This window comes from Kockiozyma suomiensis (genome assembly GCF_038497685.1).
Source record: "Kockiozyma suomiensis strain NRRL Y-17356 unplaced genomic scaffold V2V93scaffold_10, whole genome shotgun sequence".
Lineage (NCBI taxonomy): Eukaryota > Fungi > Ascomycota > Lipomycetes > Lipomycetales > Lipomycetaceae > Kockiozyma > Kockiozyma suomiensis.
The window spans coordinates 445,807-470,723 of NW_027117673.1; the positions used below are offsets into that span (position 1 = coordinate 445,807).

Below are 24,917 nucleotides of genomic sequence, written 5' to 3' on the forward strand. Positions count from 1 at the left end.
GTGACAATGAAAGCCATCTCATCTCGTTTTGACAGAGAATAGACCATCTCAGAAACCCAGCTGAACTGACAGAAATCTGAATACAAAATACAGAAAACTTAATTACGATAAGGAATATTAGGAAAGATCAGATATGGTGGTACTACAGAAGTATCAGATCGATATACATGTCAGAATCGATCTACATGTCAAAATAGCGGTGCAATCAAGTACAAATCGTAAGCCACTCTTTCTTAGATCGGTTTGATCTAGCTATCTCAGAGTTTTTTTTTTGCATTGTTGCGTTTGTCTATTCAGAAAAAGATTCTAAAATTGACATAGAATGGCTGGCGAAGGAATAATAGAAGTCGGCTACAGATTCGATGGAATTTGGCGTCTAAACTCTGGATACACCCCGTCCATCGTCTCGTATAAACCAAATGTCCATACAAACTAAACTTAAAAATCCCCTTGCTCGAAGGGCAGGATCTTTGAAAGAAATAAGCACCCTCTTGAGAAATAGAAATGCTTCAGTATACAGGATACTTAATTCCTAAATTTAAATAATACAAATGTTTTATCATACATTACACTAACTGTTGATCACTAAATGTCAAAGCAGCCGCAACGATGCGGGGACTAAACTATTTAAGTCAATCGCATCCGTTTACAAATACACACCCTAACATGTTTACAGTCCAATCTCCATAGCATCAGGATCTGGAATCTGCGTTCCATACAAACTATCCGAGAATGGCGGTCCTGCTCCGACATTATCGACATCCGTTAACTGGCCCACTGTCTGCGTAGTATTAATCTGCTGAGCCTGAGCAAACGCCGCTTGCTGCGCATACGCGGCTGCTTGCTGCGAGGCCTGAACAGCTGCGGCCTGTTCCGCGACGGCCTTCTTCTGCGCGGCCATCTCCTTTTGAAAGGCAAGTCTTTCAATATACAACTGCTGTCTCGCCTGCTCAACCTCACGCTTCTCTGCCTCAAGAACTTGCTCAAGCTCAGTAAATTTAGCAAGCTTAAGCTCTAATTTGCGCGACTGCATATTCACAAGCGAGTTTACAAGACGCGACATCTCACGCTCTTCGTCCGTGGCAAGTAAATGCGCTCGGGCGGCAGCAACTCCAAGCGCAATCGAGGCTGCTTTTTTCACCGTACCTTCTTGCTCATCGATGGATTCTCCCTCTGTAGTCGCCACATTCTCCTTCGTCTCCTCGCCGGTGGATTTTTCTAATTGCTTTCGTATCGCATTTGTCATCTCGGGTAACGCACTTTGTGCGGCCGCGGCTGCGACTTTCGGATCAACTATGCTCGCCAGAAACGCCACTACAGACATAACCGGATTATCCGCTTGAGAAAGTGGGATATGGTTATATTGTAAAGGCCCAAGTTCTTCTTGCTTCGCTTCAAGGTAAGGATCCTCGATTGGAAGCTGCAGAAATTTGAGGACACATTGCTCGCGCGTACGAGAGCCAACATGGTCTGCAATCGCGTTCCAGTCGTCATCGTAGAGTTCCATGGCCTCGAGAAGTAAAAGAGTTTCCTGATCAGTCCATTCGCGGTCTCTGTCAGTCGAAAGATATCCCGTATCTTCAAATTTAACGAAATCGGATGTCTGTGACGTGGAGGGGAATCGGTTCTCCAAAAAGCAGTTTGCACAAAGATCATACTGCTTATTCTTCACAGAATGATAACGTACACGAGTACAGTCATTTCCGCAAGTAAAGCAGTTATACGTCTTTCGCGCGTTTCCATTCGGAGTGTCAGCCGAGAGCGACGTAGCTGCAGAATTTTCGTAAAATGTCTTGCGAATCTCAAGATTTAGATCTGGCTTTATTGGGAGGCCTGCTATACCACGCTCTGTAGAAGAATGGGGCTGTCCGGCTGAGACTGTGGCACCTTGACCTGGATTGAATGGCTGCAGACCACGAGGCGTGTCGGCAATAACACGGAAGTGACCGGTAAAGGGAGGGGCTATAGCCGATGGGCGAGTCTCAGGATCGATCTACTGCAGGTTAGAATTGGAAACACACAGTACCGGAATAAAAACATACTTGGTAGTTGATTAAACCCCATTGCTCAAGAAAAGCATGAACTCGCATGACCGCACAAACATCACCCGCCAAATTTCGTCGACAAGCGGTAACCGTCAGATACTCCGTTGGATTCAATCGATAGGTGTTGATCATAAAATCTCTATAATCACGGTATACAGTCGGCGTCTTAGAGCGGTTTCGGTTGTTGAAAAACTCTGGCAGAGATTTGCGCTCGATATCGTTAATTTTGCTCATATCGAACCACGCCGCGTAGGAAGGGATAACCACCGAGTATGTCTGTTCAACGAGGAACGCCTTTGCTTCGGCTTCAAGAGTGCGTTTTTGTTGAGGGCTTGATTCCTCAACTGTAACTTTGATTCCGTCATTCTCAGTATCGACAACACCGTTGGCTTCTGAGGCCGCAAGAGTGGGCTTTTTCTCTGGCTCAGCAGATGCTTCGACAGGCGCATCAACTTCCATAGCCGAAGACTCGGTCGGCTTTTCAGAGAACTCTTCAGTTACCGGTACAGAAGATGTAGGCTCTTCAGTCTTGAGTTCTGTAACATGTTCGGGTTGTGATGGCGCATCTGGCGCGTCTGGGATTTCTGTGTCTAAGGAGGCGGGCTCGGCAGGGGCTGGGGGCTCCGCAGCCGGTTCTGCGGGTGGCTCTGCTGAATCAATGGGTTCAGCTGCTGGCTCTTCTGGTTCAGCTGTGCGCTCTACAGAGGACTCTGCGGGAGCTGGAGTGCCGATGGGATCAGGAGTTGGCTCGGCAGGCGGCTGCGATGGAGATGCGGAGGAGAGGGCAGCCGAGGGGGCGTCCGGAGCAGGAGTGTCAACAGACGGGGTCTGCTCTGAGGTCTCGGTCTTTGGCGGCTCTGCGTCGCCGACGAGTGGCTGTTGCGAGTCGGGATCCATTGCTGAGAGAGGCGAGGAACGCGACGGGAAAAGGCAGAAAATAAACAAATATCAACAATACTCGCGGGTGACGAGGGGATTTTCGAGGCGGCTGCGATGCGCCGCTGCATAAAAAGTATCTACTGTCACGTTTACGCACCAACTGCACAAGCTATAAAAGTGTTTGTGCAATAACAGACAAACCGTCTCCGGGATTACTTCAATCTCGGCTTTTCATCCACATCGCTCACGAGCTCAAATATAAAGTCATCTGTTTTTTCAGGCAAAACGCAGATATCTTCTACAATGCCTGCCATGAGAATACTATCTCGGCCATTGCTCGCTTTTTCCCGAGCGTCTTCCTTCTTCTCGCGTTCTTTGGCATCTCTTGCCGTGCTCGAGGCTTCGGCTCCCAGCTACAATGTGATCTCGGCTGCCGCCAAAGTCGGTGGCCCTCTCACTGTTCTACTCGCGGGCTCAAGTGCTGCGACTGCAGCAGATGCTGTCTCGAAGGTTGAAGGCGTGTCGAAGGTTATTATTGCTGCTAACCACGCCTACGACCATGTATGACTCCTCCGTGCTCATAGTTCACTATGTTTGATTGTTTCTAACCTGCAGTTGAAATCAACAGGGTCTGGCTGAGAACTTTGCCCCGCTTATCGTTGAAAATGTCAAAGCTGGAGATTTTACTCATGTCTTCGCTCCCGCGTCGGCATTTGGCAAGAACGTGCTTCCTCGGGCGGCTGCTTTACTCGACTCTCAACAGATCAGCGACATTACAGAAGTCACGTCGGAAGACACCTTTGTGCGCCCAATCTACGCCGGTAACGTCATTCTCACCGTCAAATCCTCTGATTTTATTAAGCTTATCACCGTTCGCACTTCTGCCTTTCCCGAACCGACTGTCGGATCGGGAAAGGCTTCTATTGAAAGTGCCGTGGACCCCAATGCTCCTGCGACGGCCGCCTTTGTTTCTGAGGACCTGACCGTAAGTGAGCGACCTGATCTAGGCAGCGCAAAGAAGGTTGTCTCTGGTGGGCGTGGCTTGAAAGATAAAGAAAATTTCGATAAGGTCATGTACCCGCTCGCTGACGCTCTTGGTGCTGCCGTTGGTGCCAGTCGCGCGGCTGTCGACTCTGGATTTGCCGACAACTCGCTGCAGGTCGGACAGACCGGAAAAGTTGTTGCTCCTGATTTGTACGTGGCTGTTGGTATCAGTGGTGCTATTCAACATTTGGCTGGAATGAAGGATAGCAAGACTATCGTTGCTATTAACAAGGGTATGTTTTTTTGTAATATATCAAAGTGCTTCATTTACTAAGTTTATTTCTTACAGATGCCGATGCTCCTATCTTTGAAGTTGCTGACATTGGTTTGGTTGCTGACCTCTTTGAGGCAGTTCCTGAATTAACCGAGAAAGTGAAGAATTGATACATGTTATAATGTTGAATAAATAAATGGTGCGATAGAGTAGGGTTTTTGATATATCGCGTACTTTTCAAAGTTTAAAATATACACGGTAAGATCACCTTTAAATCGTAAATCTAAACTTTAACATGTCCTCTGTATAACAACTGCTTCTTCCGAGATTTAGTTGGGACCAGCTTTTTTTTGAAACTAAAACTGCCTTGAAATCAATATTATTCAACTTTGTCAAGCATCTTATCGCTGTTCAGCATTTATATTTGCATACTGATACTATTTATTTATAAAACCTATACTTCTAAGGCTCACCTGATTTCTTCAGCGGCGCAACAGCTCTCAATAGCCAGTTGATTTGAAGAATAATTATAGAGGATATCTTAGTCTTGCGAATTTCGTCGACTTGTCCGTCTCCTCACAAAAAGACGAATATACTGCACAGATACGATCAATTGCGAATGTCTGTAATATCTCTAAAGGTACTCTGGAAATTGAATACAGGCTACTAACACTGCGTTCTAGACATGTATGAGCACTTGCGTTATCCTCAAATAGTAATAACAAAAAGCAACCACCGACATTTCTACTCGACAAGATTATGTTCTCAGTTCACCCACTCAGATAAAGCAAGCAGAAGTTAGTTTTGCGGTTGAGTATTCAATCGACGGCTGACTGCAGCCATATCTGCACGCAATACGGGAAACGAAAAAAAAATGCGTCCGGCGTTAACATGCAAGCTGATTCGGCAGTGGAGCCGGACGGCCTTGCGCGAGTCGTGCATTTTTACTGGAAGGTTTCCGTACAATGGGTATTCTGTGTCATCTTCGACGTTGCCGGCAGGTGTGGCTGTTGTCGGTCTACAAGGGCGAGGACGGCGGCTTACGGTCTGTCGGCGATTTCATTTGTCGGTATCTCGAAAATTAAAAAGTTCAGCCGATGAATCTTGCGAGAGAAGTTTATCGTCTATATCCTTATCAGATTATTTGGATTCGTTGGATAATGGAGATACGGTCGCAGATATACGTTCACAAACTAAAATGCGTCGAAGACTAGAGAAGTCCACAAAGATGCCGGCAGTAAGCACACGCACTGTTGAAGAGCAACCAGGACCAGTACCGTTCCGAGACATCAGATTTGCGCATAACTACGCCTGGGTACCGCCAGATGACGGCGTTTTCCAGCCTCAAGTTTCTATCGACCGTGAGCGCTCAGCTGCGAAATTTTATTACACGCCATGGCAGCCCCCCGATCATATGAGTGAGACAGCTAATCTTCCGCTCTCTTTTTTTGTTGAAAATTTAATTCATGAATTGAATACGTTACCGCGCTATCCTGAGCCAAGAATTGTCGAATGTCGCATTCTGCCGATTCTACAAAGAGCCAGGAATAATCAAAAATCATACAATTTACTCAAAGAGTTACGCCAGCGAGAAATAGGGCGACCTGAGCGACGTTTGATGTTTTGTCTGTGTTCTGCGTTTTCACGACCTGGTGTTGCACCATTTGTGTTTGAAGGACTAATCACGCTCTTTTTCTCCGCACCGGTGCCTGAGCTAATTACTCAATTTCATAATATTGCGAGCAAGTCACCTTTAGCTGATGTGTGCCGCAAATTGAGTCCACCGAATCATCAGGCAGAGAAAGATCCTGTTAGCTGGGTGTTGGCTGAAATATTTGACGCTGATTCCCGTGGATATCCAGATCGAGCGCGCAAGGCGTTGGCAATCTTATCAGTTCAGCTCGCGTTGGCCTGTAACGAAGAAGTAATTGCTACAGCTATGATTGTACGATTGTTACGCGATGGAGGGAGACTCCTTTCGGATGGTGTGCAGGCTAATTATTTGCTGCCGACTGTGGTGATTCGCTCGGCTATTGATCAGCTGCTCGTGTCTATGAACTACGATCAATCAGTAGAGAGACTGCGTGCCGTCGCGTTACTATGGAACGAAATGATAAAGGAAAATCAATTTTTGACTCGTGAGCAGCAGTTTAGCATCATGGAGAAGGCGTTGCAAATCACCGACCGCGAGAATGATAGTCTTCGAACGAGTACAGATCTCGCAACATTCACAGAACCAATCTCGATTCTTGAATTAATCTCAAAGCAAGAGCAACAACAGCAGGAATCGGCAATGGTGCCGACAACTTTCTACACTGACGTTATCCAACGCCTTTTGAAAGTGGGTAATTTACTCGAAGCAGCTTCTCAATTAGAGAATATGATTTCTCGTCCGGGATTTACAATCAATATGGCACCTGCAGAAGTCATCGCCCAAGTTGTTAGAGCATTGTCAAAACGACGGTTGTATTCTCGTGCGCAGGAAATCGTGTTGCAATTCAATCGTGCGCTGGTGACGAATGAGCATATACAAGCAGTGCTACTAAATTTCGCTGCTCGTACAAATAATTTCGTGTTGGCCAAGCAGATGATGAAGCTTGTTACACCACCTTATTCTCGTGTAATATTGCGTGAATTATTGTTTTTGAGTGTCAGATTTCATGATGCTAGTGGTCGGGAAGCTGTGATGTCAATGATTTCTCAAGACGATAAGAGTATTTCGCCTGCGGAGTATAGTTTGCTTATCGAAGACATGATTGATTCTGAGGGATTGATCGCTGCCTATGATGAAGTCGGCAAGTCTAAATCGTCCACACACAGAGAATTTGCCTGGTCAACACTTTTACACAAAAGTTTGAACCAAAAGGAATTTGCGATTGCTAGCGAGGGTACAAATAAAATTCGTCGCCAACGCGGAGATTATTATCTTGCTGGTTTGCTCATTTACGTTTCAAAGAATTTCGGATCCGCTACTGCGCGTCGTGTATTACAGAAACGGATTAAACAGACAGTTGATGTTGAATCTCTGAAATCGCGACGGAATTCTGCAGAGAGTAAGAAATCTGCAAATATTTCAAAGATTAGGTATCTGAGAACAATTACAGAGATTCTTGATATGAACGATGAGCCTGTTGAGTTTGATTTGAAATCTTCTGGTATCGACCCCAAGCTATTCTTACCTAGAAACGAAGGTAGAAGTAAAGGATATCGACGTCGACCAAGATCTTCTGAATCTGATTTCTCGACAGAAAACATGACAGATAATAGTTCGGAAGATTCTCTTACCGCAGACAGATTCGACGAATCGATATTTGATTATACGAAACCTTCATTACTTGCCGTTCAATGTGTGGCTACATTCGCTTTATTTTCTGGTGATGCACGGACATATAACTGGGCCTTAATCACACTCGAAACAATGGGGTTGGCTCCCCGGCATATAAAAACACTGTTCAAGACTGATCTAGAAGAATTCAAGTTCCGACAGAAATACGCTAATGAGGAAACACCGATGAGAAGTCAAGCCGAGAATGACATTATTGACGATACATTGATAAAAAGTCAGGGACTGGAAATATTGGAGCAAGATGAAGATCTAACGCTGAAGAAAATTGATAAGCAATATACGATAAATATGCGTGAATTAATCAAGTCCGGCGATTTAAGCAATAGCGAGTCACAGTCGCGAATTACAAAGATGGAAAATGAAGGGGAGTTTCATTATGATCCAAATGAGTTCATCATCAATGAAAATGATCCGCTCATTACTCCAGATTTACAAAAGAAGGTCGAAAATTCTATCAATAGCAGTGGTAATCGGGTTGTTGAGAGCTTCAACACGAGATTTACTGCTGTTGCGAGGAGAAGATCAGATGAGGAGGAGTCAGATGAATTGGATAAGTTAGTTTTGTAACTTTTGTTAGATGTAATTGCTTGATCTTGTGTACATTTTTGATGCATTTTTGTGTTTGTTTTGTATTGTTGTTGATATCTTTAGCGTGCATATCTTGTGGATTGTGTTTGTAAATATTTAGAATCCCTCGTACTAATTGTATATAAGAAATATCCCATTTTTCGAAAAGATTCAGCGTGCTAATCATACCAAAGGAAAAAAACTAGTACAAAAATAAACACTTATACTGCAAACACCTGCTTCCCAGTAAATCCCAATCCCGACTTGATATCCAAACCTCATTCGCAATTTTCAGCTTCACAAACACAGAAGCTCCCTTCCAGGCTAGCAACATCGGATCCATCTCTCTAGGCGTAGGCATAACCCACACCGATCCAGTACTCCAACCTTTCCACATTGCGATCCGATCTTCTAAAAGTCTATTAAATGACGGGATATTCGACGCGCCGCCACCTACGATAATTATATTTTCAAACATCTTGCGACCACGCGCTTCATCTGCTTTACTGAATTGCGAGATACTTTCAATGATGGCATGGTCGAGCGGCGCCGAAGTGACGGCTTGTGTGTTCATCAGAGATAGAGAAAGAGCTTGTGCTGACGGACCTGCCGCTGCACGAGTAGCTGCATTTCCACCAGCTATCCCCGCAACGCCTGTTGCGGTCAGAATGGCGGCCTGCGCGGCGGAAGTAGTTGCAGGGGGTGCAGTTTCTGGAGCAGGTGTTCCTGCAACTGAAGATGTTGGTGTATTCTCTTCCTGAAGTTGAGATATGCTGGCTGATTTAGTTGTTGGCCGAGGTGTGGATACTGAGGACGATTGCTGTTGTTGCAGGAGCATTGACCTGTCTGCTTCCGGTGAATATTGAGAGTACAGCATGACTTGTGCCTCAGACTAGAATTTGTTAGTAGAGAACAATTATGATGAACAGCGAACAAAAGTAGAGAGCATACGTATGGGTCGTTACAGGTGCCATCATAAATATCTGTTGATCGTTCAAATAGAGTATGTCGTCCTTTAAGCTTGTTCTGATTCTCAAATATGTCGGGAAAAAAATATGACTCCACAAATTAGTCTCAGACAGACTCTGCAAACAAAATAGAAAAAAAACATACCATGGGCGCCAGCATCACTTCGTCGAACGTCTTGAACGAATACTTCCTCGCCGGCTGTCCTGGAGTTCTCTGATAAAAACTATACAGCTGCACAGCAATCTCAGCATCATTAGCAGTTGCAAACTTTGCTTTAATATCCTCCATCAGCACCCAATCATGCTGATAGGCAAGATTCAATTCTCGATAAGGAAACTGTGATATTTCAAGTAATTTGCCTAATACGAGAGTAATATCATCTCCTCCATACGGTAAATTAACTCGCGAATCAACAACGCACATACCGTCATCCACGCAAGAAATTGAGGTCTTTTGCGCGCCGATGTCGACTACGCAGGCCGACGAGATACCTGCACCAAAAGTGGCTGCTACAGATTCTTGAATGATACTGACTTTGCCAAATTGTAATTCGTTGAATAAAAGAGAGATCAATTCTGAAATTTGAATTTTGTCAAAGAGATCCGGAATCGTGAGGACAACTGCATATGATGATAATTCACGCTTAGATATTCCCATTTCAATGTTTATCGCACTTTCAATGATAATTGACAAATCTCCTAAGAGCTGTCGCTTCGATTTATAAGCCCCTTCATTAAAAACGCCATGTTTTATTGGCCAAAACAGCTTATACCGCGGCGTAGACCAAGGAGATAGCTTTAGCGCTTTTTCACCCACAAAATATGCGTCAGATTCAGTAGGGATCGTCCATTCAATTCGATTCGGATCATTGTGATCTGGTATTTCTTCTGGTGTGGTGCGTTTATTATAAGATAATACTGAGTCGCGAGAATTGCTTGCAACACGACGCTTATAAAATCGCATGCGTTCTTTAAAATCCTGCGTGATGGTCTGTTGATACTCGAGAAAGCTGGGATCGGTAGCTGGTATGAACGGAGTGACAGTATCAGAATCGTCAGTTGTAGCAAGACGATGTGCAATCACTGTTGGGACTGTGTGCGGGAATGTATCTGACGCAAGACCGACGCGGGTATTGCGAGATCCGAGGTGTAGGACGATCACTTTCGAGCCGTATGCCTCCTGTTACACTATCAACAACTATCGCTAGAAACAAACATATAGCAGCAAAAAGATACCTCTTCACTATCTTCATCTTCCTTGCCGTCGACGTCCATGTCATCGTCGACTGGCTTCGGATCCGCATCTTTTTGTTGTTCTTTGGCTTTAGCTAGATCTTCGGCTAGTTGCCGCAATATCATCGCCTGATCATCGCGTTTGAGATATTCTCTATACGTGCAGTTGTAAATCAAACATACTTGACAACTCAAAAAGAGAAGAGTACATACGTGTAGTAATTCTTTTGATTGATAGCAATTGCTTGCACAAACGATGTCTGACGCAGTCTATTGTCCATGCGCTTGAGACCGCTTTCAAAAGGCTTTGGGCCTTTTCTCGGAGGTGCCATTCTGATTGTATATAATTGTATTTACATATAAATATACAAGCTAGACTTTGGACTGTCGTGCTCTAGTTGCTCCTGAACTCCAGTTCAAAACTCATCACGTGATTGTCCAACTGTTCGGGTTCGGGTTTAGATTCTCAGTAGCCATTTAAATTGAGAACTTATCATTCGACGAGTTGTTTACTCCGCAGTCTTCATTTTTGGGGATACACCTTTAAAAGGACTCTATGTTGGATTTATAGTAGAATGCAAAAGCAGTTTTTGTAAAGAGACATAGTACTCAATCTGCGCATATTCTATCGAAATATTAGGGTCTGTCATCGGTCAATAATATTCTCAAACACGAACAAGATATGGCGCCTTTAGAGACCAGCATGCGATTAAACAGACTATTACAAAGATATCAACGGCTATTCCATACGTCGCCAACTCACTCATCAGACTCATTCTACGACTGTATGTCCATCTATCTTACTCTGCTCTCCCACCAGTACTTATCCGATTACTAACTCCTGCTATTCTACAGTGGCAAAGCAGCAGCAAGCATTGATTGTGCAGCAAAGAATACGCGCTCGCAAAGCAGAACAAAAACTGAATCCGGAATTAAGTAGCGTGAAGCAAGATGCAAAGTTGGACCCGCATCTTGTGCAGGTTGAGACCCCGCGAGAACTGACGGCGCAGGAGCGTGCAAGTACGTATTTTCTTAGCCTATTCGCTACGCCGGTATTTTTTATGGAGGTTTTTCATGCTAATATACTATGGCAGGCATTGTATTTGGTTCCCGATTGGCCGGACCCAAACGCCGCGAAGAACAAGCATCATCATACCGCAACATCCTCGGAATCCAAGTCCCACCACGACCAGCTGAGCCGGATAACTGCTGTATGTCTGGCTGCGTAAATTGCGTCTGGGAACTTTATCGTGAAGACTTTGAGTACTGGCAGGTAAAACGGGCAGAGGCGATGAAGGCGCTAGTGAAAGAGAACAGGTTTGATTTATGGCCCGAGGATTTCGGGCGGAAACCCGGTACGATAACGGGCGCAGCTGGAGATATGAATTCTGTGGATGAAGATGACCCGTGGAAGGGTGTTGATGTGGGAATTAAAGTGTTTGTCCAGACTGAAAAGAAGTTGAGGACGAAGAAGGCTGCCAGAGCTGCGGCCGCTGCTGCTGCCGTTCCTGCTCCTCCTGCGAGAGTTGTGTCTGCTTCCTTATAGAAAATTGACATCTTTAGACGAACACTGTTTTACAAAGTAAATTCATGGTTTTTGCTATTTTTTTTGCTTTGTCGTAAGAATCTGCACATGTATAGCATCAGAGATATAGCATCATAGCATAGAGGCGTATCATGAGTAATAATCTCGGTACGAGCCCCACTTCTCCAGGCTGTACAAGAAATTTTCCCCGGCAAAATCTCGGCTGCTCCCTTAATCAGTATCTACCTCCACATAGCCATGCCACCACCACCCTCAGTGCGTTCGTTCGCGAGCACGACAGAGGTCGTTTCGCCGGGTGCGAGCAGCGTACGGACGACGGCGGCGGCTGCGGCGAGGAATGCTCCGTCGTCGGTACCGTCGAAGCTGCGCAAGGCGATTACGCTCGAGTCTATGAACCAGCACCTGCGCAAGGCCGACTACGCCGTCCGTGGCCGGCTCGCGATTCGTGCAGAGGAGTTGCGTGAGAAACTCAAGGAAAAGAACCACAAGCTGCCTTTTGTCGAGGTAGTGAACGCAAATATTGGAAACCCGCAGGCAATGGACCAGCAGCCCATTACCTTCTTCAGACAGGTGCTTGCCCTCGTGCAGTACCCCGCCTTACTGGAGTCCGAGGCAGCAGCGACGATTTTCCCTATAGACGCCCGCGAGCGTGCGAGTGTGCTGCTGCAAGAGATCGGCTCGGTTGGCGCCTACTCGCAGAGCCAAGGCGTGCCGTACATTCGCCAGTCAATTGCAAATTTCATTGCTGCACGGGATGGCTTCTCCGCCGACCCTGGCGATATCTATCTTGCCGGCGGTGCCTCATCCGCCGTTTCGTCGCTGATGACTACGATTTGCAATGGCCCAAAGACCGGTGTCCTGATTCCTGTGCCGCAGTACCCGCTCTACTCGGCGACACTCACGATCGAGAATGCGACGGCGGTGCCGTACCTGCTCGATGAGTCCACCGGCTGGGGCACAGACACGGCGTATATTGCCTCTGTCGTGCGCCAGACGATTGCATCTGGGGTGGCGCTGAAAGCGATGGTTGTTATTAACCCGTGCAACCCAACCGGCAGTTCTCTTACCGCGGCAAAAATCAAGGACATTATCTCTCTTGCCGCCGAGTACTGCTTTATGATCCTCGCTGACGAGGTCTACCAGACAAATATTTACGAGGGTGAGTTCCTGTCGTTCAAGCGCATGCTGCGCGAACTGCAGCGTGACTTCCCTGGAAAATACGACTCGGTTGAGCTGGCCTCGCTGCACTCGACCTCAAAGGGTATGGTAGGCGAATGTGGCCAGCGTGGTGGATATCTCGAGTTAGTGGGGTTTGACCCCGAAGTGCGCGAGGAGCTTTACAAGCTGATTTCGATTTCACTTTGTCCTGTTGTTACTGGTCAGGTATTGACCGAGTTGATGGTCAACCCGCCTAAGGAAGGTGATGAGTCGTATCCGCTATATAAGAAGGAATACGATACTATCTACACCGCACTGCGAGAGCGCGCCATGACTCTGTTTGATGCATTTAAGGAAATGGAAGGTGTCAGATGCCAAGAGCCGAAGGTGTGGATTTATTCTCTAGTGTGCTATGAGATTTCTTACTGACAATGATTTATTCAGGGCGCAATGTACTTATTCCCCACAATAACCCTTCCCGCAAAAGCTATACAGGAAGCCCAGCGTTTGAATGAAGAACCCGACGAATTCTACTGTCTGCAGCTTCTTGAATCTACTGGAGTCTGTGTAGTTCCTGGTTCAGGATTTGGACAAAAAGATGGTACATTCCATTTCCGTACGACGTTTTTGGCACCTGGTAAAGAGTACGTTGATCGAATGCTTGCATTTCACAAGGAATTCCTCGAAAAGTTTTCATAGATTTTCGGTGTTGTGTTTGTTGGAGTCCCTTTTTTTTTCTTGTTTATCGTCGTGCTTTTATTATTGTTAAACTTCTTTTAACTTGATTGAATTCTGTTCTGTCCTGGTGGCGTGGTTGCTGGTCCATTTTTTTCCTTAGAAGAAACTCAAAAGTCAACTGTACTTTTTGTTTTCGTTTTTTTTATTACTATCATTATTATTATTATTATTATTATTATTATTATTATTATTATTATTATTATATTTTTTTTTCTTTGTATCTATAGTTGATTCAACAAAAAAAACGCTGGAGAAGAAGAAAATAATGTTTATGACGAAATTATAAGAGGAAAAGTTGATGACTGTCGATGAACATTATTTAATTTTGAATAAATAAAAGCGATTTGTCATTTGAAAAAACCGTGAATAAATAGTGATTATAAAATGGAGATATCTTTAAAAGATAATAGTAATAATCTGAGGTTTGGAAATCTTGGAAGGAAATTAAAAATTCTGAAGATTGCAGAAAAAAAGAAAGGACTTGAAATTGAGCACTAAATAACACGAATTTACATTTATCGATTATTTTTTGTTTATAAATCAACTGTCTTAAAATCTAGTAGAATAATACCAATTAATTCTGATTATTAAAACTTAGCAACGAAATCCTATTGAAATTTATTATAGAGAGAGAAAGTAGAGCGAATTTAAATTTCATATATATTTTCTAATACACTCTCCCACTTTACAAATCTCTAAACAAATATCACAGCATAGAAACTAACATCTAATCAAATAAAACCTCTATAGTCCTTCTCACCCTCAATACTACATTACAGTCTACAAATATAACTACAATATATAGATGCATTACATAATCAAGGCACGTGCACAGTTTACTTCCTAGGACAATCATCCGCAAAATGACGTCAGAGAAGAGGTAGGGCCAGGACCGAAAGACGTTTCGGGAAGCGGCCGAATAGAGCAGAACACGAAAAGTATTATGAAAAATTGATATTTCTAAATAAATAAATAGAACGCAAGTAAATACGCCATCTGATAGTTGTATTTCTGATCGAGGAGTATATAAAGTAAGTAACAGAGAATAGAGACAAAACTAGATCAAAGTCGCATAATCTAGGAGATCTCAGCGATTACCACTCTACACAGCTAAAATAAACAAGAACCTGGAGACAAAAAGGTACACAAAGAAGATACTTCATCTAGTAATTCCTCACAGAAACAAAGACATCGGCACCGATAAGAGCAACACCAAGCGACGCAAGTCCAGCAGTGATTGCCTGTGCATGAGGCCCGTAAAAGGCGGCAGGCAGAGGCTTACTCTTTCCACTGGCATACACAGCAGCCGACGCGGCAACAACAGCGACCGCAGACCATACACCGACATTTGCAGCAACGACCGGATTCTCGAGTTCGCTTCTCGCACTAGCAACAAATTGCTTCAAGGCGTCCACCGCTGGCTTAGCCGCATCCTGCACTGTCTTGCTAACCGACTTCTTTGGACTGACAATATCAGCACCTTTCTTGAGCTTATCGGCGGCCTCTTCCTTGAGTGAAGCAACTGGATCAGGGAAATCCTCGGGCTTCTCCCAGGACTCTGCCTCCTGCTGCACGGAGGCGGCCGCGCCTTGGACGCTGTCGGCAGCACTCTGCGCAGTCTGGGCAGCGTCGCTGACAATATTTGAGGTTGTAGTCTCAAGCTCGGCCACAGGCTTAGCTGCTTTCTGTGAATATCAGTCAGTCCTGTTCAGATAAGAGAGTAAATGCGTCAGATCGTACCTCTTCGGGAGACTGATTGGAGTTCTTTGCCGTCACGTCTGCGTATGATCTACAGTTGTCAGCTTATGAGATTAACAACATAGCATGAAATATACAAATACACATACGACATCGTAAAGCTGATCGGAAAACGTTTGTTTTTGTAAGAATAAATAAGTGAGAAGGAGTAATCTAGGATTGATGGAAGATTGGCGTGTGACGGCCGAACCGCGGCTGGCTGTATAATATACTCGCCGCTTTATATTTGTGGGGTGTAGGGTACGGACACTAATTATTTGCAGAGCTGTTAAGTATAAGTGATATTGGCACCATAATTACAGCTGTCGATCTTCAGTCACATGAGGTCGGATAGATACACATGTACATTGCATCAGCTATAGCAGCTAAAGAACTAGTTATTAGTTTAGCTATTAGTTTGGCTATTAGTACAATCTTATGCTTGTATTTATTCAATCCTGTATATGAAACCACTTGTCTTGAAACTACTCGTCAGGAAAAAGAGATATCTTTATAACTATATACAATCCAGTTCGCATCGCTCACAATCTACTCTATCTACTATATCTACTCCAACGCAGCAGCGACTTCGACCTCAGCAGGAGCACCAGCCTCTGCAGCTTCCTTTTCGCCGTCGATGTATCTTAAGTCGTCAGCATATGTCTCCGGGTGCTTTCTGAAGCATCCTTGCATAGTCCTACATCTTGTCAGCTCATACAACATAAAACAATAGAGAAGTAGCATCATAAAACATACTCAAATAGAGGGATACAATTGACACCTTTTGGCTCCTCTTGCGAAAACACAAAACACGAGAACGCAGTCTTGAACTCCTCCCCACAAGGTCCATACGCCATACCGCCGAGACAGGGACAATCCCAATTGATTTCTCCAGTCACGGGATTATATGCTCCACCTTCGTACTCTTCCCCGGATGACTCTTGCTGTAGATCAGAGGGAATAGCCGCCTCAATAATGGCGTCGTCAAATGCAGCTTCCAGTTCGGCATCAGATAAATGAGGAACCTCGCCGACTGCAAAAACAGGCTCGACAACCTTTACCTCTTCCTCCCCCTCTTTCTCTTCTGCGCTCTCAGCCTTGATAACATCGGTCGTCAAACTAAAGGTAGCCAATCCAACAAGAGTGCTGATAGCAACACTAGACAATATATTCCGACTGTCATTCGTAGCGTTGCGTGTGGCAACCTTTACAGCAACTCTCGGTGCTGAATTCATACTCGAAAGCATTCGACGTGAACTGATTGCCGACGCATTTCTCAGGGAACTTCTAAATATTGTCTGTCGCAGCATCTTTGTTTTTGGCTGTGTTCTTGTCTTGGATGATTGTTTCTACCTGGTGCTTTGTAAGTCAAGCTGAAGAGAAAGTAGGATTACAAATTATACCCGCCGCACGGGTCTACCGTTCCGTGTCTTTCCACAATTCAGCGTTTATGTAAGATTAGTATAATTTACATCTATTTACTTATAAGATATAATCATATCTACATATCGTACTTTAACACAAGGAGTTAACAAAAAGAGACAATATTGAATTGTTGATCGACAACTCATTATATTAATACAAGTTAAACAAGTCGACATTGTAATGAATTGAATATATAAAACACATGACTGACCAAATATTCACTCAAATGCATTCCGAGGTCTCCTGTTTATCAATAAACCATACACTTTTTTTGTCCCATCAAATAACTTCTTTTTTTGCACCTTTCCCGTCGCTAAACTATATAACTGAGTCTACTCCGAGTCGGTAGCCTTGGTGCTAGGGGGAGCAACACCAGTGCGGAATCCGTTCTTGAATCTTCGGTCGACAGTCTTGAGGTAACGCTCACGGCCAGTGCCGGTGGTTTTTCTTCTCTTGCCCTTGACACTCCAGTTGTCTGTGAGATTTGTTAGAAGTTGCCTCTTATACTCTCAATTCCCCCCCCCTTCATTTCTCAAAAAACATGGATACATACACTTGCGAGTCTTAGCAGAAGGGTATCCGCACTATATGTATTAAACGTCAGAATCGCTGTCCTGTAAATCGCATCATAAATCATCGAAAACAAAAACGTACGCTAGCGCAGGTCGACTTCTGGATGTGGTACGAACGACGACCGCATCTACAGCCATAGTTAGTTTCTCTTCTTACTTTACTACCAGACTTATAGAGATGAGTAAAAACATACCGTCGGCAAAGAGTGTGCGACTTGTTGTGACGCTTTCCAAAGCTAGAAGTTCCCTCTGTTTGAATCCGTTAGTTCTCCACTCCCATCTCAAGATCATAAATATTCAATAATATTAATTATAGGAAAATGTTCACAATAATAATATCATAAATACACAACAAACTGGATAATAACGTACTAGTCATTGTGTCGGGTGTTGCTGAACTTGTATAAAACTGAGGTTCACTCTCAAATTCACAGGCATCAGACATCTCCAGCGCTTGTGTTGCCTGCAATTATCCTAGGGCTATAACCCTACATAATAAAAGCAGTCACACAATATTAACGCGTACAGTATATATTACCCTAGCCCTTTAGATATCATACACTAATGATTGCGCGTTTGTGCCGCTATTAGGATTGCAGCGATTATGGCATAAATATCATAGTAACTGGTACTTGGCGCGTACCGGCGCGAGCGCGAGCGCGACTCCGACGCGTATTTGTTTACATACTGTATAGACGCGCATTATCACTTTATATCGCTAAAAGTACAATAATAACTCTTTGTTCATTAAATTCAAACCAAATAGATGCAGAAAAAACTACATAGACCTAGAAGTACGGCAGAATTCTTTTCAGCAGACGACGTGCCGGCGAACGCGTTTTGGGAAGAAGGAACGTGAGCGAGCGGCTCGGTTCTGCCTTTACCATACGCTGCCTCTTTCATTTTCACACACACTCCTGTATCTCGATTTCATCCCTAAATCTCTTATTACATACTCTTTTCCATATTCTCAGTAGAATCAAAGAGTTCGGAATGCCTTTTTACCCGCCTTCCTCGCCGCCACTCGCGTCAACCGAGGCATCGCCGGCGCGTCGCGCTCTTCTCCCGAGTTTCGAGGCCGCCCGCAAACACAACTTCTCCTCGTCGACCTCTCCAGACTCGTCCTTATGCGTCCGCACACCTTCTCGTAAACGTGTTCGTGAAGATATCGGGGAGGACGCCCGCGAGTACCCGACTCCGGCTCCTACATCCTCGGCCGTGAACGCGGTCTCGTCTCCCACCGCCGCCGTCTCGCGCGCGCTTCTCTCGCTGTCTGATGAGCAGCAGCAGCCGCTACGGGCTCCACTTTCTACTGTTGCACTTGCACGACTTCGGCGATCGGGATCGCCTGTATCGCTAGGTCGCTCGTCTAATTCCTCTTCTGTAGTGCTGAGCAGAACCAACAAGCTGATTTCACGCGTCCATGTCGTGACGCAGTACGTACCTGAACGCGACACCGTCTGCGTACAGTGTGAAGGATGGAATGGTGCGCGTGTAGGCACACCGGGACGAGAATATGCCCTGGCAAAGGGTGAGAATGTCGAGATTGACGCGCGGGTGCCGATTATTATCGATGTCTGTGGTGAGAGGGCGAGAGTTGAAGTTGTAATCGATCATGAAGAAGAAGAGGATGAGGAAGAGACCGATGATGAAGTTTTTGTGAAGGCGAAGGATATGGGAAAGGGGGAGCTGTCGAGGCAGCCTTCGGCGGTGGAGTTTACAGTGTGGGAGGATTCGAAGGAGGCGTCGAAGGATAGTCAGATACCAGCGCCTGCGAAGCAGATTGAAGAGAATGTTCATAAAGTCGTCAAAGATGTCAAGGAAAACGAGAAACACGCTAAGGTGATTAAAGACGCCAAGGAGAATGAAATCAAAAATGCCAAAGAAATTGACAAGCAGGTCAAGGTGACCAAAGACAATAAGACCAAAGTGAGAGAAGTCAAATCGGAGCTCGAAGACACACACCTCAACTCTCAGCAACATCAGCAAGCGTTTGCAGATTCTGCTGCTACTTTGACTGATGACACTGATGAAGAGGAAAAACTACGCACACACATAATCGCTCACCTAGCTTACTCGCGTCTAGCTTCAACCCCACTCTCAAGTCTTCGCACCTCTCTCCCCATAGTTGAGTTTGTATCCGACAACAAACTGCGCTCAATTATCTCCAATGTGTCATGTATCGGCATCATTCCTCGTCGCGGAAAAGACGCGTCGGGAAAGCGTTTAGAGGAACAGTACTACTATATTCCCGAGCAGGATTCAGACCTGCATCGTCGGGCTGCAGTTGAGGAATTAAGGGGTGTAGCAGGGATTCGCAGTTGTCGGAAGGTGCATAAGCAGTATTTCTGGCGCAAGCCAGCTGCAAAATAATGCATACGCTAGTTTGAAAGAAGTAGAGCGTGTATGATTATTAGTATGAGAAGTGACTTATAGAGGCAGATTGCATTTTTTTTTTCGGTAGTGTTCATTATTTGTATCGCGAGCTGCTTTCTTAAATTTTAGAGTGTATGCTAATTACTTTTGCTATGTATTTGTTCTATTACAGTTTAGTGATACTTTTCTTTCGAAATATTTGAAAGATCTATTCTTCTGCACACCGTCAGCAATCAGCAAGCGCTAGACTGATTCCACATCTTCTCCACACACAGCAACCATTTTTAAGTCACCATCAAACCGCTAATCATAATAATTCATAAAGACCAAAATCTTAGCGATAAATACAAGCCAGAAAGCATCAGAAGCAGGATAGGAAAAGCAAAGACGAGGCTGGTCTCGCTTAGAACCAAGCCACCTGAGCCGCATCGCCTAATCTCTCAATTTCCTAATGCGGTAGTTGCACTCTTCCCTGGGTTTGCTGCTTTTTCACTATTCTGCATTTGTATTCAACCACCACCAAGTATATAGATATATAATTGTGAGACATTTTATAATAGTCTACATAATTGATCAGTTATTAATGGAAAAGTTGTAGTAAGAGGATTATAAAATGGATGAACGCTGTGGCGTGAGACGGCATGGCTGGGCTAATCGCCCCGCCTCCTCAAAACCGTTGACCGGTGTCCGCTACGATTATATACGGATTCCCATCGCCATTTTTTTTTCTCTCCTCTTGTTGCCTCTATAGCTCTTTTAACAAACATATCTCCACGACATCAATCTATTATCCAGAACAACACAACTACAATGGCTACCGCAGTACATGCCGATTACCGTCGCCATACGCCGATCAACTTTCCGAGTCTCGAAGAGGACGAACAAGAAGCCCAAGAGCGAATATGGCGTCAGAAACATCGACGAGTGCTAAATTTCATCTCCGATCTACCGCTCCCACCTTCACCGGCAAGTCCGACGGGATCAAGGTATAATCGGCATGAAGATGGAACAGAAGCTGATTTGTCGATAGAAGTTGGAGACTCTGACAGTATTCTGGATCGTGTGCGGGCTGTATCGCCATTTGATCAGCAAGTGGAAGCATGGGAATTTTTACAAGAGTGGAAGAAACAGCAGGAGCAAGTGCGAAGCGAGCAATTCCCAAGAGAGAATAACAGTACGTTACATATCTTCAAATTTCAAAGTGAACTACTAATAATAATTTATTACAGATAATTCTGGCCACGAAAATTACAGCGAGAATCCAATAGACGAGATTTCTGTTATGAAGCATGCCATTAAACCGCAGCGTCCAGCACCGCCCCCACCACCACTGGAAGTCCGTCGCGTGCCACTGCGCAACGCTGTCAGACAGTACCACCTTGTCCCGCTTCCCCGAGCCAAGTTAATTTTACCGCCACCTATTCGCAAAGTGAAGAGCCACAACGATGTATCGGGTCGTCACGAACAAGAGCTGACGCCTATTTCCTCGTGCAATGGTCTCCGCATTATGCTAGCTTCTGACGACACCGAGTACAAAACCAACGTCGACAATGAAATGCAAATTCCTGACAACGATAATTTAATTGGCATTGCTGTCGGTGTTCCAGAAGATAAGCTACGTGAGCGACATCTCACGCTTCGTCGGTGCTCGGACGCATCTTCATTGCAGCCAGAACGTATTCTAGACGGCATTCCACCCCCCGAATCCCGCTTCCACGACGTCTGGATGAGGCCCGTCTATACAGACGATAATCTTCGTCGTCACCATCGACATGTGCAATTAAACGAAAAATCTTCAGAGTCATCCGGTGCTACAAAATCAGGATCAGAATCTGCTGCAGAGCGTAGTTCGGCGACATCTGTCAGCTCAAACGATGCAACGAGGTCTGTCGTAAGGAAAATGATAAGTTTTTCGGATGCTATGAGTGTTGTTTGGGGTGCATCAAAGGATGTTTTGCGTCCTGCGGTTGATCATAAGCAGCCAACGGAAAGCAAGACTGGGCGCTCAAGACAGCCGTCAGATAAAGGTATCACCGAACAAGTCAGGGTCAAACAGCAACCAAAGAGAATAAAAAACAGCAAAAAGGAGGCTCGACAGGAGAAACAGGGTGAACCAGATAAGAAATTTTCTCGACTGGTCGGCGCGCTTGCTGCTCATACACACGATCAGCATACAGCAGAAGCAACGCACCGCGTCGTTCAAAAGAAATCGTCAATATTATCATTCGTTTCTCATCATTCGAATAAGCATCATAGCGTCAGTCGTCAACCAAGTTTCTTCGATGCCACAATCCAAGATATTCGGCAGCTCGATAGCGACGAGATTGCGCTACAATACCAAGTCTATCTTGCCAATCGAATGAAGACCAATACCGCTAGTGATAGTTTTCCGAATATAAAACGGATTTCACAGAGACATCTTGATGAGTTTTATGCGCAGATTGAACGCGATAATTACAAGGTTGAAGGAGAGGAGTGTCTATGCTGTGGGAAGCCGGTTGGGATGTGTACGATGCGGGTATGGGGTGCTAATTGTCTGTAACTAGTAATGGTACCATATTATACGAAGTGTATTTGTAGTTTGATTTAATTTTCTTTGATAATTTCTCAGAATGTAAAAAATTCGGAATAAGCTGAGTGGATAAAACAAGAATAAATAAAGTATTTGGGAAGATGAAGCAACCGGGGGTCGATACATTCTCGACGATGAGAAAAAGGATGGGCAAGGGGCTGGGAACGAAGGGGTTGTTTCGAGGAGTATCTTCTTTCTAGATATATAACTCCATCTCACTCTTCCAGACACAGCATCTCCTTTTTTTGTATTACACATTGATATATACGCCACAATGAACTTCAATTATCTCCTCACGTTTGCAATACTCGTGATGTTATCATCCACCGTCGTCGCAGACTCGGGTCCTTCTGCAACATCTCTCAACGCACACTCTGCGGCTTTGAATCAAGAGCCCCGGTTCATCCAACGCAGTCGGAAACGGCAATTAAGCACATTTGCAGCAGCAGCAGCAGGCGAAGTTGATAATCAGGATGTTGGCAATATATTTTCTGCAGTGTTGGGATTTGGCGTGCAGATGTTTGGCGCTATGGTGTCTAAATAGCAGCACTATGAACTATCGTGAATCTTCATGAGTATTTATGAATCGGATATTTGTATATATGAGGGACAGGCGTTTATCATCATTTAGGAAATTATTATTTGTTACATATATACACCAGTTTTACTATTACGCATCAAAATATCCTCATCTGAAAAACCCAGCGCAAAAAAATACAATCAGACGTAGCTCTTCACGTCTTCCTCCAAAATATCCCATAGCTTTTTCCCTATATCCTCTTTCTCCATTCCCTTTTGCAAGTACGAAGCCACACTCCCCTTTCTTCCAAAAGGAATCACAAACCCACCATTACAATCTGCGGTCTCGGGTGCAAGCCCAGCGTACAATTCCGTCAAGCCTCCTAGACTTTGCGGATGAAGAATCATATTAATGAGGAATTCTTTAATTTTATTCGTGTTGCTGTGACGCTGCAAATTAGTCTTCAGATTTCCGGGATTAAGTGAGATACTGATAACGTGGTTTTTCTTCGTGCCGTCTTCGGCAGTTGGTGCAAGGTCAATAGCGCGCTTCGCGTACTCGGCCGCTAGAATCGCGTCTGCGGCTTTGGACTGAGAATATAAAGTCCAAATAGGAATCGATTTAGCCTTCTCACTGTCGATAGTAGTTGAATCAAAATCTATGCCGTAGGGCTTTGGGCCGTAAGCGTGCATAAGCGAAGATACAAAGATTGCGCGAACGGAGCCAGCTTCTGAACCGGCAGCGGTAGCGGTTAAGAGCGGACATAGAAGCTTGTGGAGAAGAAAATGGCCAACAACGTTTGTACCCCATTGTAATTCATAACCCTGGTGTGATTAGAGTCAGTAAAGATTGCTGCAAGGGTTTAAAGGATGAGTATTACCTGCTTAGTCTTGCTTCCTGCCGGAGGCACCATTACACCCGCGTTATACCAAACAACATCCAATCTGTTTAAATCCTTCAAAAGAGTCTCAACCGAAGGCTTGATACTGGTCAAATCAGATAAATCAATAAACAAAAACTCAAGAGAGCCCGGAGTCGACACGTCAACCGTCAAACCGTCCCCGCAATTTCCTTTTATCTCTTCCACGGCAGCGCTATACGATTTCTCTGAACGACCGGCTATAATCACGCGGCCACCTTTATGGAAAAGTACACGACTGACCTCAAGACCCACGCCCGAGTATCCGCCTGTAACCAAAAACACCTTCAATTTGTGTCAAAACAAAAGCCCATAAGCATTTTTATAGGAATTATAAATGTGCACATACCTTGCCAGACAAGTTCGGCACATCCTTCTGTGTAAACGTAGGTTTAGGAGGAAACGACTGAGAGAAGCTTGACATTACGAAACTATCTGATCTGAGATTTGGAAAAACAAATGAAAAAACAACTGAAAGAGAGAAGCTGTGCTGGAATATATATATTAATTTGTGATATTGTCAGAAGATCTGCTTATCAGTACGGCTGATTTTTGTCACGTGAAGATTGTTTTAAGTACACTCAAAATTTCTTCTCCCGCTCTTTCAAAGACGCATCCAAGTATGAAACTGTTATATTCGTTTTTCGTATTTTTCTCTCTATTTTTGAAAGAAGAAAAATTATACAAATCACTCAGTAAACCCTGTAGATTATAGTATGAATCTTGTCAAAAAACTCAAGAAAACAAGATTTTAAGTACTTTAGGGCTCTAAAACACACGTGGCTGACTCTTGCTGACAGTTGGACATTGTTACTCTGCCGTGTTCTATCGGCTTTCTTTCGCCGGGGAAATGCAATAAACGGCAGCTTCACGTGGAAGATAAATAAATGATCCAGTGGAGCGATTGTTGGTGTTGTAAGGTACAACACCGTAACAAGGATGGGATAAAAAAAGACCAAGATAGCTATTATAATGCATCTTCTAACCTCGTCTAAAAGTACACAGATTCACAATAAGCAAGTAGAGGCTGCTATTTCTTTCCCTAAATCATAGACAGC

The 24,917-nt window shown here is 44.5% G+C and overlaps 13 protein-coding genes across 13 annotated transcripts; 7 read left to right on the forward strand and 6 right to left on the reverse strand.

The window, feature by feature from the left end:
- Positions 1-491: 491 nt before the first annotated feature.
- V2V93DRAFT_337404 (SWIRM domain-containing protein) lies at positions 492-2,988 on the reverse strand. Its single transcript, XM_066907749.1, has 2 exons — positions 2,043-2,988; positions 492-1,993 (listed from the first exon to the last, which is right to left on the reverse strand). Exons 1-2 carry the CDS (start codon positions 2,940-2,942, stop codon positions 671-673), a joined length of 2,223 nt encoding a protein of 740 aa, XP_066764768.1. The 5' UTR covers positions 2,943-2,988; the 3' UTR covers positions 492-670.
- Positions 2,989-3,066: 78 nt separating this feature from the next.
- Positions 3,067-4,526, forward strand: V2V93DRAFT_45254 (DHS-like NAD/FAD-binding domain-containing protein). Its single transcript, XM_066912699.1, has 3 exons — positions 3,067-3,485; positions 3,553-4,201; positions 4,258-4,526. Exons 1-3 carry the CDS (start codon positions 3,228-3,230, stop codon positions 4,350-4,352), a joined length of 1,002 nt encoding a protein of 333 aa, XP_066764769.1. The 5' UTR covers positions 3,067-3,227; the 3' UTR covers positions 4,353-4,526.
- A 254-nt stretch (positions 4,527-4,780) lies between these two features.
- On the forward strand, positions 4,781-8,327 carry V2V93DRAFT_372719 (uncharacterized protein). The gene has a single exon (XM_066910804.1). It carries the CDS (start codon positions 5,057-5,059, stop codon positions 8,093-8,095), a length of 3,039 nt encoding a protein of 1,012 aa, XP_066764770.1. The 5' UTR covers positions 4,781-5,056; the 3' UTR covers positions 8,096-8,327.
- Positions 8,139-10,661, reverse strand: V2V93DRAFT_372721 (uncharacterized protein). The gene is made up of 5 exons (XM_066910805.1): positions 10,510-10,661; positions 10,300-10,450; positions 9,209-10,243; positions 9,047-9,154; positions 8,139-8,987 (listed from the first exon to the last, which is right to left on the reverse strand). Exons 1-5 carry the CDS (start codon positions 10,626-10,628, stop codon positions 8,298-8,300), a joined length of 2,103 nt encoding a protein of 700 aa, XP_066764771.1. The 5' UTR covers positions 10,629-10,661; the 3' UTR covers positions 8,139-8,297.
- A 139-nt stretch (positions 10,662-10,800) lies between these two features.
- On the forward strand, positions 10,801-11,993 carry V2V93DRAFT_372723 (oxidoreductase-like protein). The gene is made up of 3 exons (XM_066910806.1): positions 10,801-11,081; positions 11,152-11,316; positions 11,391-11,993. Exons 1-3 carry the CDS (start codon positions 10,979-10,981, stop codon positions 11,840-11,842), a joined length of 720 nt encoding a protein of 239 aa, XP_066764772.1. The 5' UTR covers positions 10,801-10,978; the 3' UTR covers positions 11,843-11,993.
- V2V93DRAFT_372724 (pyridoxal phosphate-dependent transferase) lies at positions 11,988-13,941 on the forward strand. Its single transcript, XM_066910807.1, has 2 exons — positions 11,988-13,387; positions 13,445-13,941. The coding sequence occupies exons 1-2, from the start codon at positions 12,080-12,082 to the stop codon at positions 13,697-13,699; spliced, it is 1,563 nt and encodes a 520-aa protein (XP_066764773.1). The 5' UTR covers positions 11,988-12,079; the 3' UTR covers positions 13,700-13,941.
- Positions 13,942-14,695: 754 nt separating this feature from the next.
- On the reverse strand, positions 14,696-15,665 carry V2V93DRAFT_372730 (uncharacterized protein). Its single transcript, XM_066910808.1, has 3 exons — positions 15,586-15,665; positions 15,479-15,527; positions 14,696-15,423 (listed from the first exon to the last, which is right to left on the reverse strand). The coding sequence occupies exons 1-3, from the start codon at positions 15,588-15,590 to the stop codon at positions 14,902-14,904; spliced, it is 576 nt and encodes a 191-aa protein (XP_066764774.1). The 5' UTR covers positions 15,591-15,665; the 3' UTR covers positions 14,696-14,901.
- Positions 15,666-15,898: 233 nt separating this feature from the next.
- On the reverse strand, positions 15,899-16,843 carry V2V93DRAFT_372732 (uncharacterized protein). The gene is made up of 2 exons (XM_066910809.1): positions 16,232-16,843; positions 15,899-16,172 (listed from the first exon to the last, which is right to left on the reverse strand). The coding sequence occupies exons 1-2, from the start codon at positions 16,783-16,785 to the stop codon at positions 16,043-16,045; spliced, it is 684 nt and encodes a 227-aa protein (XP_066764775.1). The 5' UTR covers positions 16,786-16,843; the 3' UTR covers positions 15,899-16,042.
- An 85-nt stretch (positions 16,844-16,928) lies between these two features.
- V2V93DRAFT_372734 (60S ribosomal protein eL37) lies at positions 16,929-17,892 on the reverse strand. Its single transcript, XM_066910810.1, has 5 exons — positions 17,845-17,892; positions 17,667-17,721; positions 17,555-17,600; positions 17,454-17,484; positions 16,929-17,375 (listed from the first exon to the last, which is right to left on the reverse strand). The coding sequence occupies exons 1-5, from the start codon at positions 17,849-17,851 to the stop codon at positions 17,233-17,235; spliced, it is 282 nt and encodes a 93-aa protein (XP_066764776.1). The 5' UTR covers positions 17,852-17,892; the 3' UTR covers positions 16,929-17,232.
- A 483-nt stretch (positions 17,893-18,375) lies between these two features.
- On the forward strand, positions 18,376-20,064 carry V2V93DRAFT_372738 (uncharacterized protein). Its single transcript, XM_066910811.1, has one exon. The coding sequence runs from the start codon at positions 18,466-18,468 to the stop codon at positions 19,843-19,845; it is 1,380 nt and encodes a 459-aa protein (XP_066764777.1). The 5' UTR covers positions 18,376-18,465; the 3' UTR covers positions 19,846-20,064.
- Positions 20,065-20,499: 435 nt separating this feature from the next.
- On the forward strand, positions 20,500-22,607 carry V2V93DRAFT_406392 (uncharacterized protein). The gene is made up of 2 exons (XM_066912667.1): positions 20,500-21,022; positions 21,078-22,607. The coding sequence occupies exons 1-2, from the start codon at positions 20,659-20,661 to the stop codon at positions 22,388-22,390; spliced, it is 1,677 nt and encodes a 558-aa protein (XP_066764778.1). The 5' UTR covers positions 20,500-20,658; the 3' UTR covers positions 22,391-22,607.
- V2V93DRAFT_372740 (uncharacterized protein) lies at positions 22,608-23,103 on the forward strand. The gene has a single exon (XM_066910812.1). It carries the CDS (start codon positions 22,695-22,697, stop codon positions 22,962-22,964), a length of 270 nt encoding a protein of 89 aa, XP_066764779.1. The 5' UTR covers positions 22,608-22,694; the 3' UTR covers positions 22,965-23,103.
- On the reverse strand, positions 23,053-24,616 carry V2V93DRAFT_45496 (uncharacterized protein). The gene is made up of 3 exons (XM_066912700.1): positions 24,209-24,616; positions 23,821-24,144; positions 23,053-23,764 (listed from the first exon to the last, which is right to left on the reverse strand). The coding sequence occupies exons 1-3, from the start codon at positions 24,281-24,283 to the stop codon at positions 23,141-23,143; spliced, it is 1,023 nt and encodes a 340-aa protein (XP_066764780.1). The 5' UTR covers positions 24,284-24,616; the 3' UTR covers positions 23,053-23,140.
- Between the last annotated feature and the right edge of the window lie 301 nt (positions 24,617-24,917).

Bases quoted from the DNA above. Each gene is read 5' to 3' on its own strand.
- V2V93DRAFT_337404 (XM_066907749.1), bottom strand. From the start codon at position 2,942: ATGGATCCCGACTCGCAACAGCCACTCGTCGGCGACGCAGAGCCGCCA. The intron at 1,994-2,042 runs GTATGTTTTTAT...AACCTGCAGTAG, and splicing joins GGGGTTTAATCAACTACCAA to ATCGATCCTGAGACTCGCCC.
- V2V93DRAFT_45254 (XM_066912699.1), top strand. From the start codon at position 3,228: ATGCCTGCCATGAGAATACTATCTCGGCCATTGCTCGCTTTTTCCCGA. The intron at 3,486-3,552 runs GTATGACTCCTC...TGAAATCAACAG, and splicing joins CTAACCACGCCTACGACCAT to GGTCTGGCTGAGAACTTTGC. The intron at 4,202-4,257 runs GTATGTTTTTTT...TATTTCTTACAG, and splicing joins TATCGTTGCTATTAACAAGG to ATGCCGATGCTCCTATCTTT.
- V2V93DRAFT_372719 (XM_066910804.1), top strand. From the start codon at position 5,057: ATGCGTCCGGCGTTAACATGCAAGCTGATTCGGCAGTGGAGCCGGACG.
- V2V93DRAFT_372721 (XM_066910805.1), bottom strand. From the start codon at position 10,628: ATGGCACCTCCGAGAAAAGGCCCAAAGCCTTTTGAAAGCGGTCTCAAG. The intron at 10,244-10,299 runs GTATCTTTTTGC...ATAGTGTAACAG, and splicing joins AAGATGAAGATAGTGAAGAG to GAGGCATACGGCTCGAAAGT. The intron at 9,155-9,208 runs GTATGTTTTTTT...TAATTTGTGGAG, and splicing joins AAGTGATGCTGGCGCCCATG to TCATATTTTTTTCCCGACAT.
- V2V93DRAFT_372723 (XM_066910806.1), top strand. From the start codon at position 10,979: ATGGCGCCTTTAGAGACCAGCATGCGATTAAACAGACTATTACAAAGA. The intron at 11,082-11,151 runs GTATGTCCATCT...GCTATTCTACAG, and splicing joins ATCAGACTCATTCTACGACT to TGGCAAAGCAGCAGCAAGCA. The intron at 11,317-11,390 runs GTACGTATTTTC...ATACTATGGCAG, and splicing joins GACGGCGCAGGAGCGTGCAA to GCATTGTATTTGGTTCCCGA.
- V2V93DRAFT_372724 (XM_066910807.1), top strand. From the start codon at position 12,080: ATGCCACCACCACCCTCAGTGCGTTCGTTCGCGAGCACGACAGAGGTC. The intron at 13,388-13,444 runs GTGTGGATTTAT...TGATTTATTCAG, and splicing joins TCAGATGCCAAGAGCCGAAG to GGCGCAATGTACTTATTCCC.
- V2V93DRAFT_372730 (XM_066910808.1), bottom strand. The intron at 15,424-15,478 runs GTACGATCTGAC...TGATATTCACAG, and splicing joins CCAATCAGTCTCCCGAAGAG to AAAGCAGCTAAGCCTGTGGC.
- V2V93DRAFT_372732 (XM_066910809.1), bottom strand. From the start codon at position 16,785: ATGCTGCGACAGACAATATTTAGAAGTTCCCTGAGAAATGCGTCGGCA. The intron at 16,173-16,231 runs GTATGTTTTATG...GACAAGATGTAG, and splicing joins AATTGTATCCCTCTATTTGA to GACTATGCAAGGATGCTTCA.
- V2V93DRAFT_372734 (XM_066910810.1), bottom strand. The intron at 17,601-17,666 runs GTATGTTTTTAC...CTATGGCTGTAG, and splicing joins TCGCACACTCTTTGCCGACG to ATGCGGTCGTCGTTCGTACC. The intron at 17,485-17,554 runs GTACGTTTTTGT...TAATACATATAG, and splicing joins AGAAGTCGACCTGCGCTAGC to TGCGGATACCCTTCTGCTAA.
- V2V93DRAFT_372738 (XM_066910811.1), top strand. From the start codon at position 18,466: ATGCCTTTTTACCCGCCTTCCTCGCCGCCACTCGCGTCAACCGAGGCA.
- V2V93DRAFT_406392 (XM_066912667.1), top strand. From the start codon at position 20,659: ATGGCTACCGCAGTACATGCCGATTACCGTCGCCATACGCCGATCAAC. The intron at 21,023-21,077 runs GTACGTTACATA...AATTTATTACAG, and splicing joins ATTCCCAAGAGAGAATAACA to ATAATTCTGGCCACGAAAAT.
- V2V93DRAFT_372740 (XM_066910812.1), top strand. From the start codon at position 22,695: ATGAACTTCAATTATCTCCTCACGTTTGCAATACTCGTGATGTTATCA.
- V2V93DRAFT_45496 (XM_066912700.1), bottom strand. From the start codon at position 24,283: ATGTCAAGCTTCTCTCAGTCGTTTCCTCCTAAACCTACGTTTACACAG. The intron at 24,145-24,208 runs GTATGTGCACAT...CACAAATTGAAG, and splicing joins TGCCGAACTTGTCTGGCAAG to GTGTTTTTGGTTACAGGCGG. The intron at 23,765-23,820 runs GTAATACTCATC...TAATCACACCAG, and splicing joins CAGGAAGCAAGACTAAGCAG to GGTTATGAATTACAATGGGG.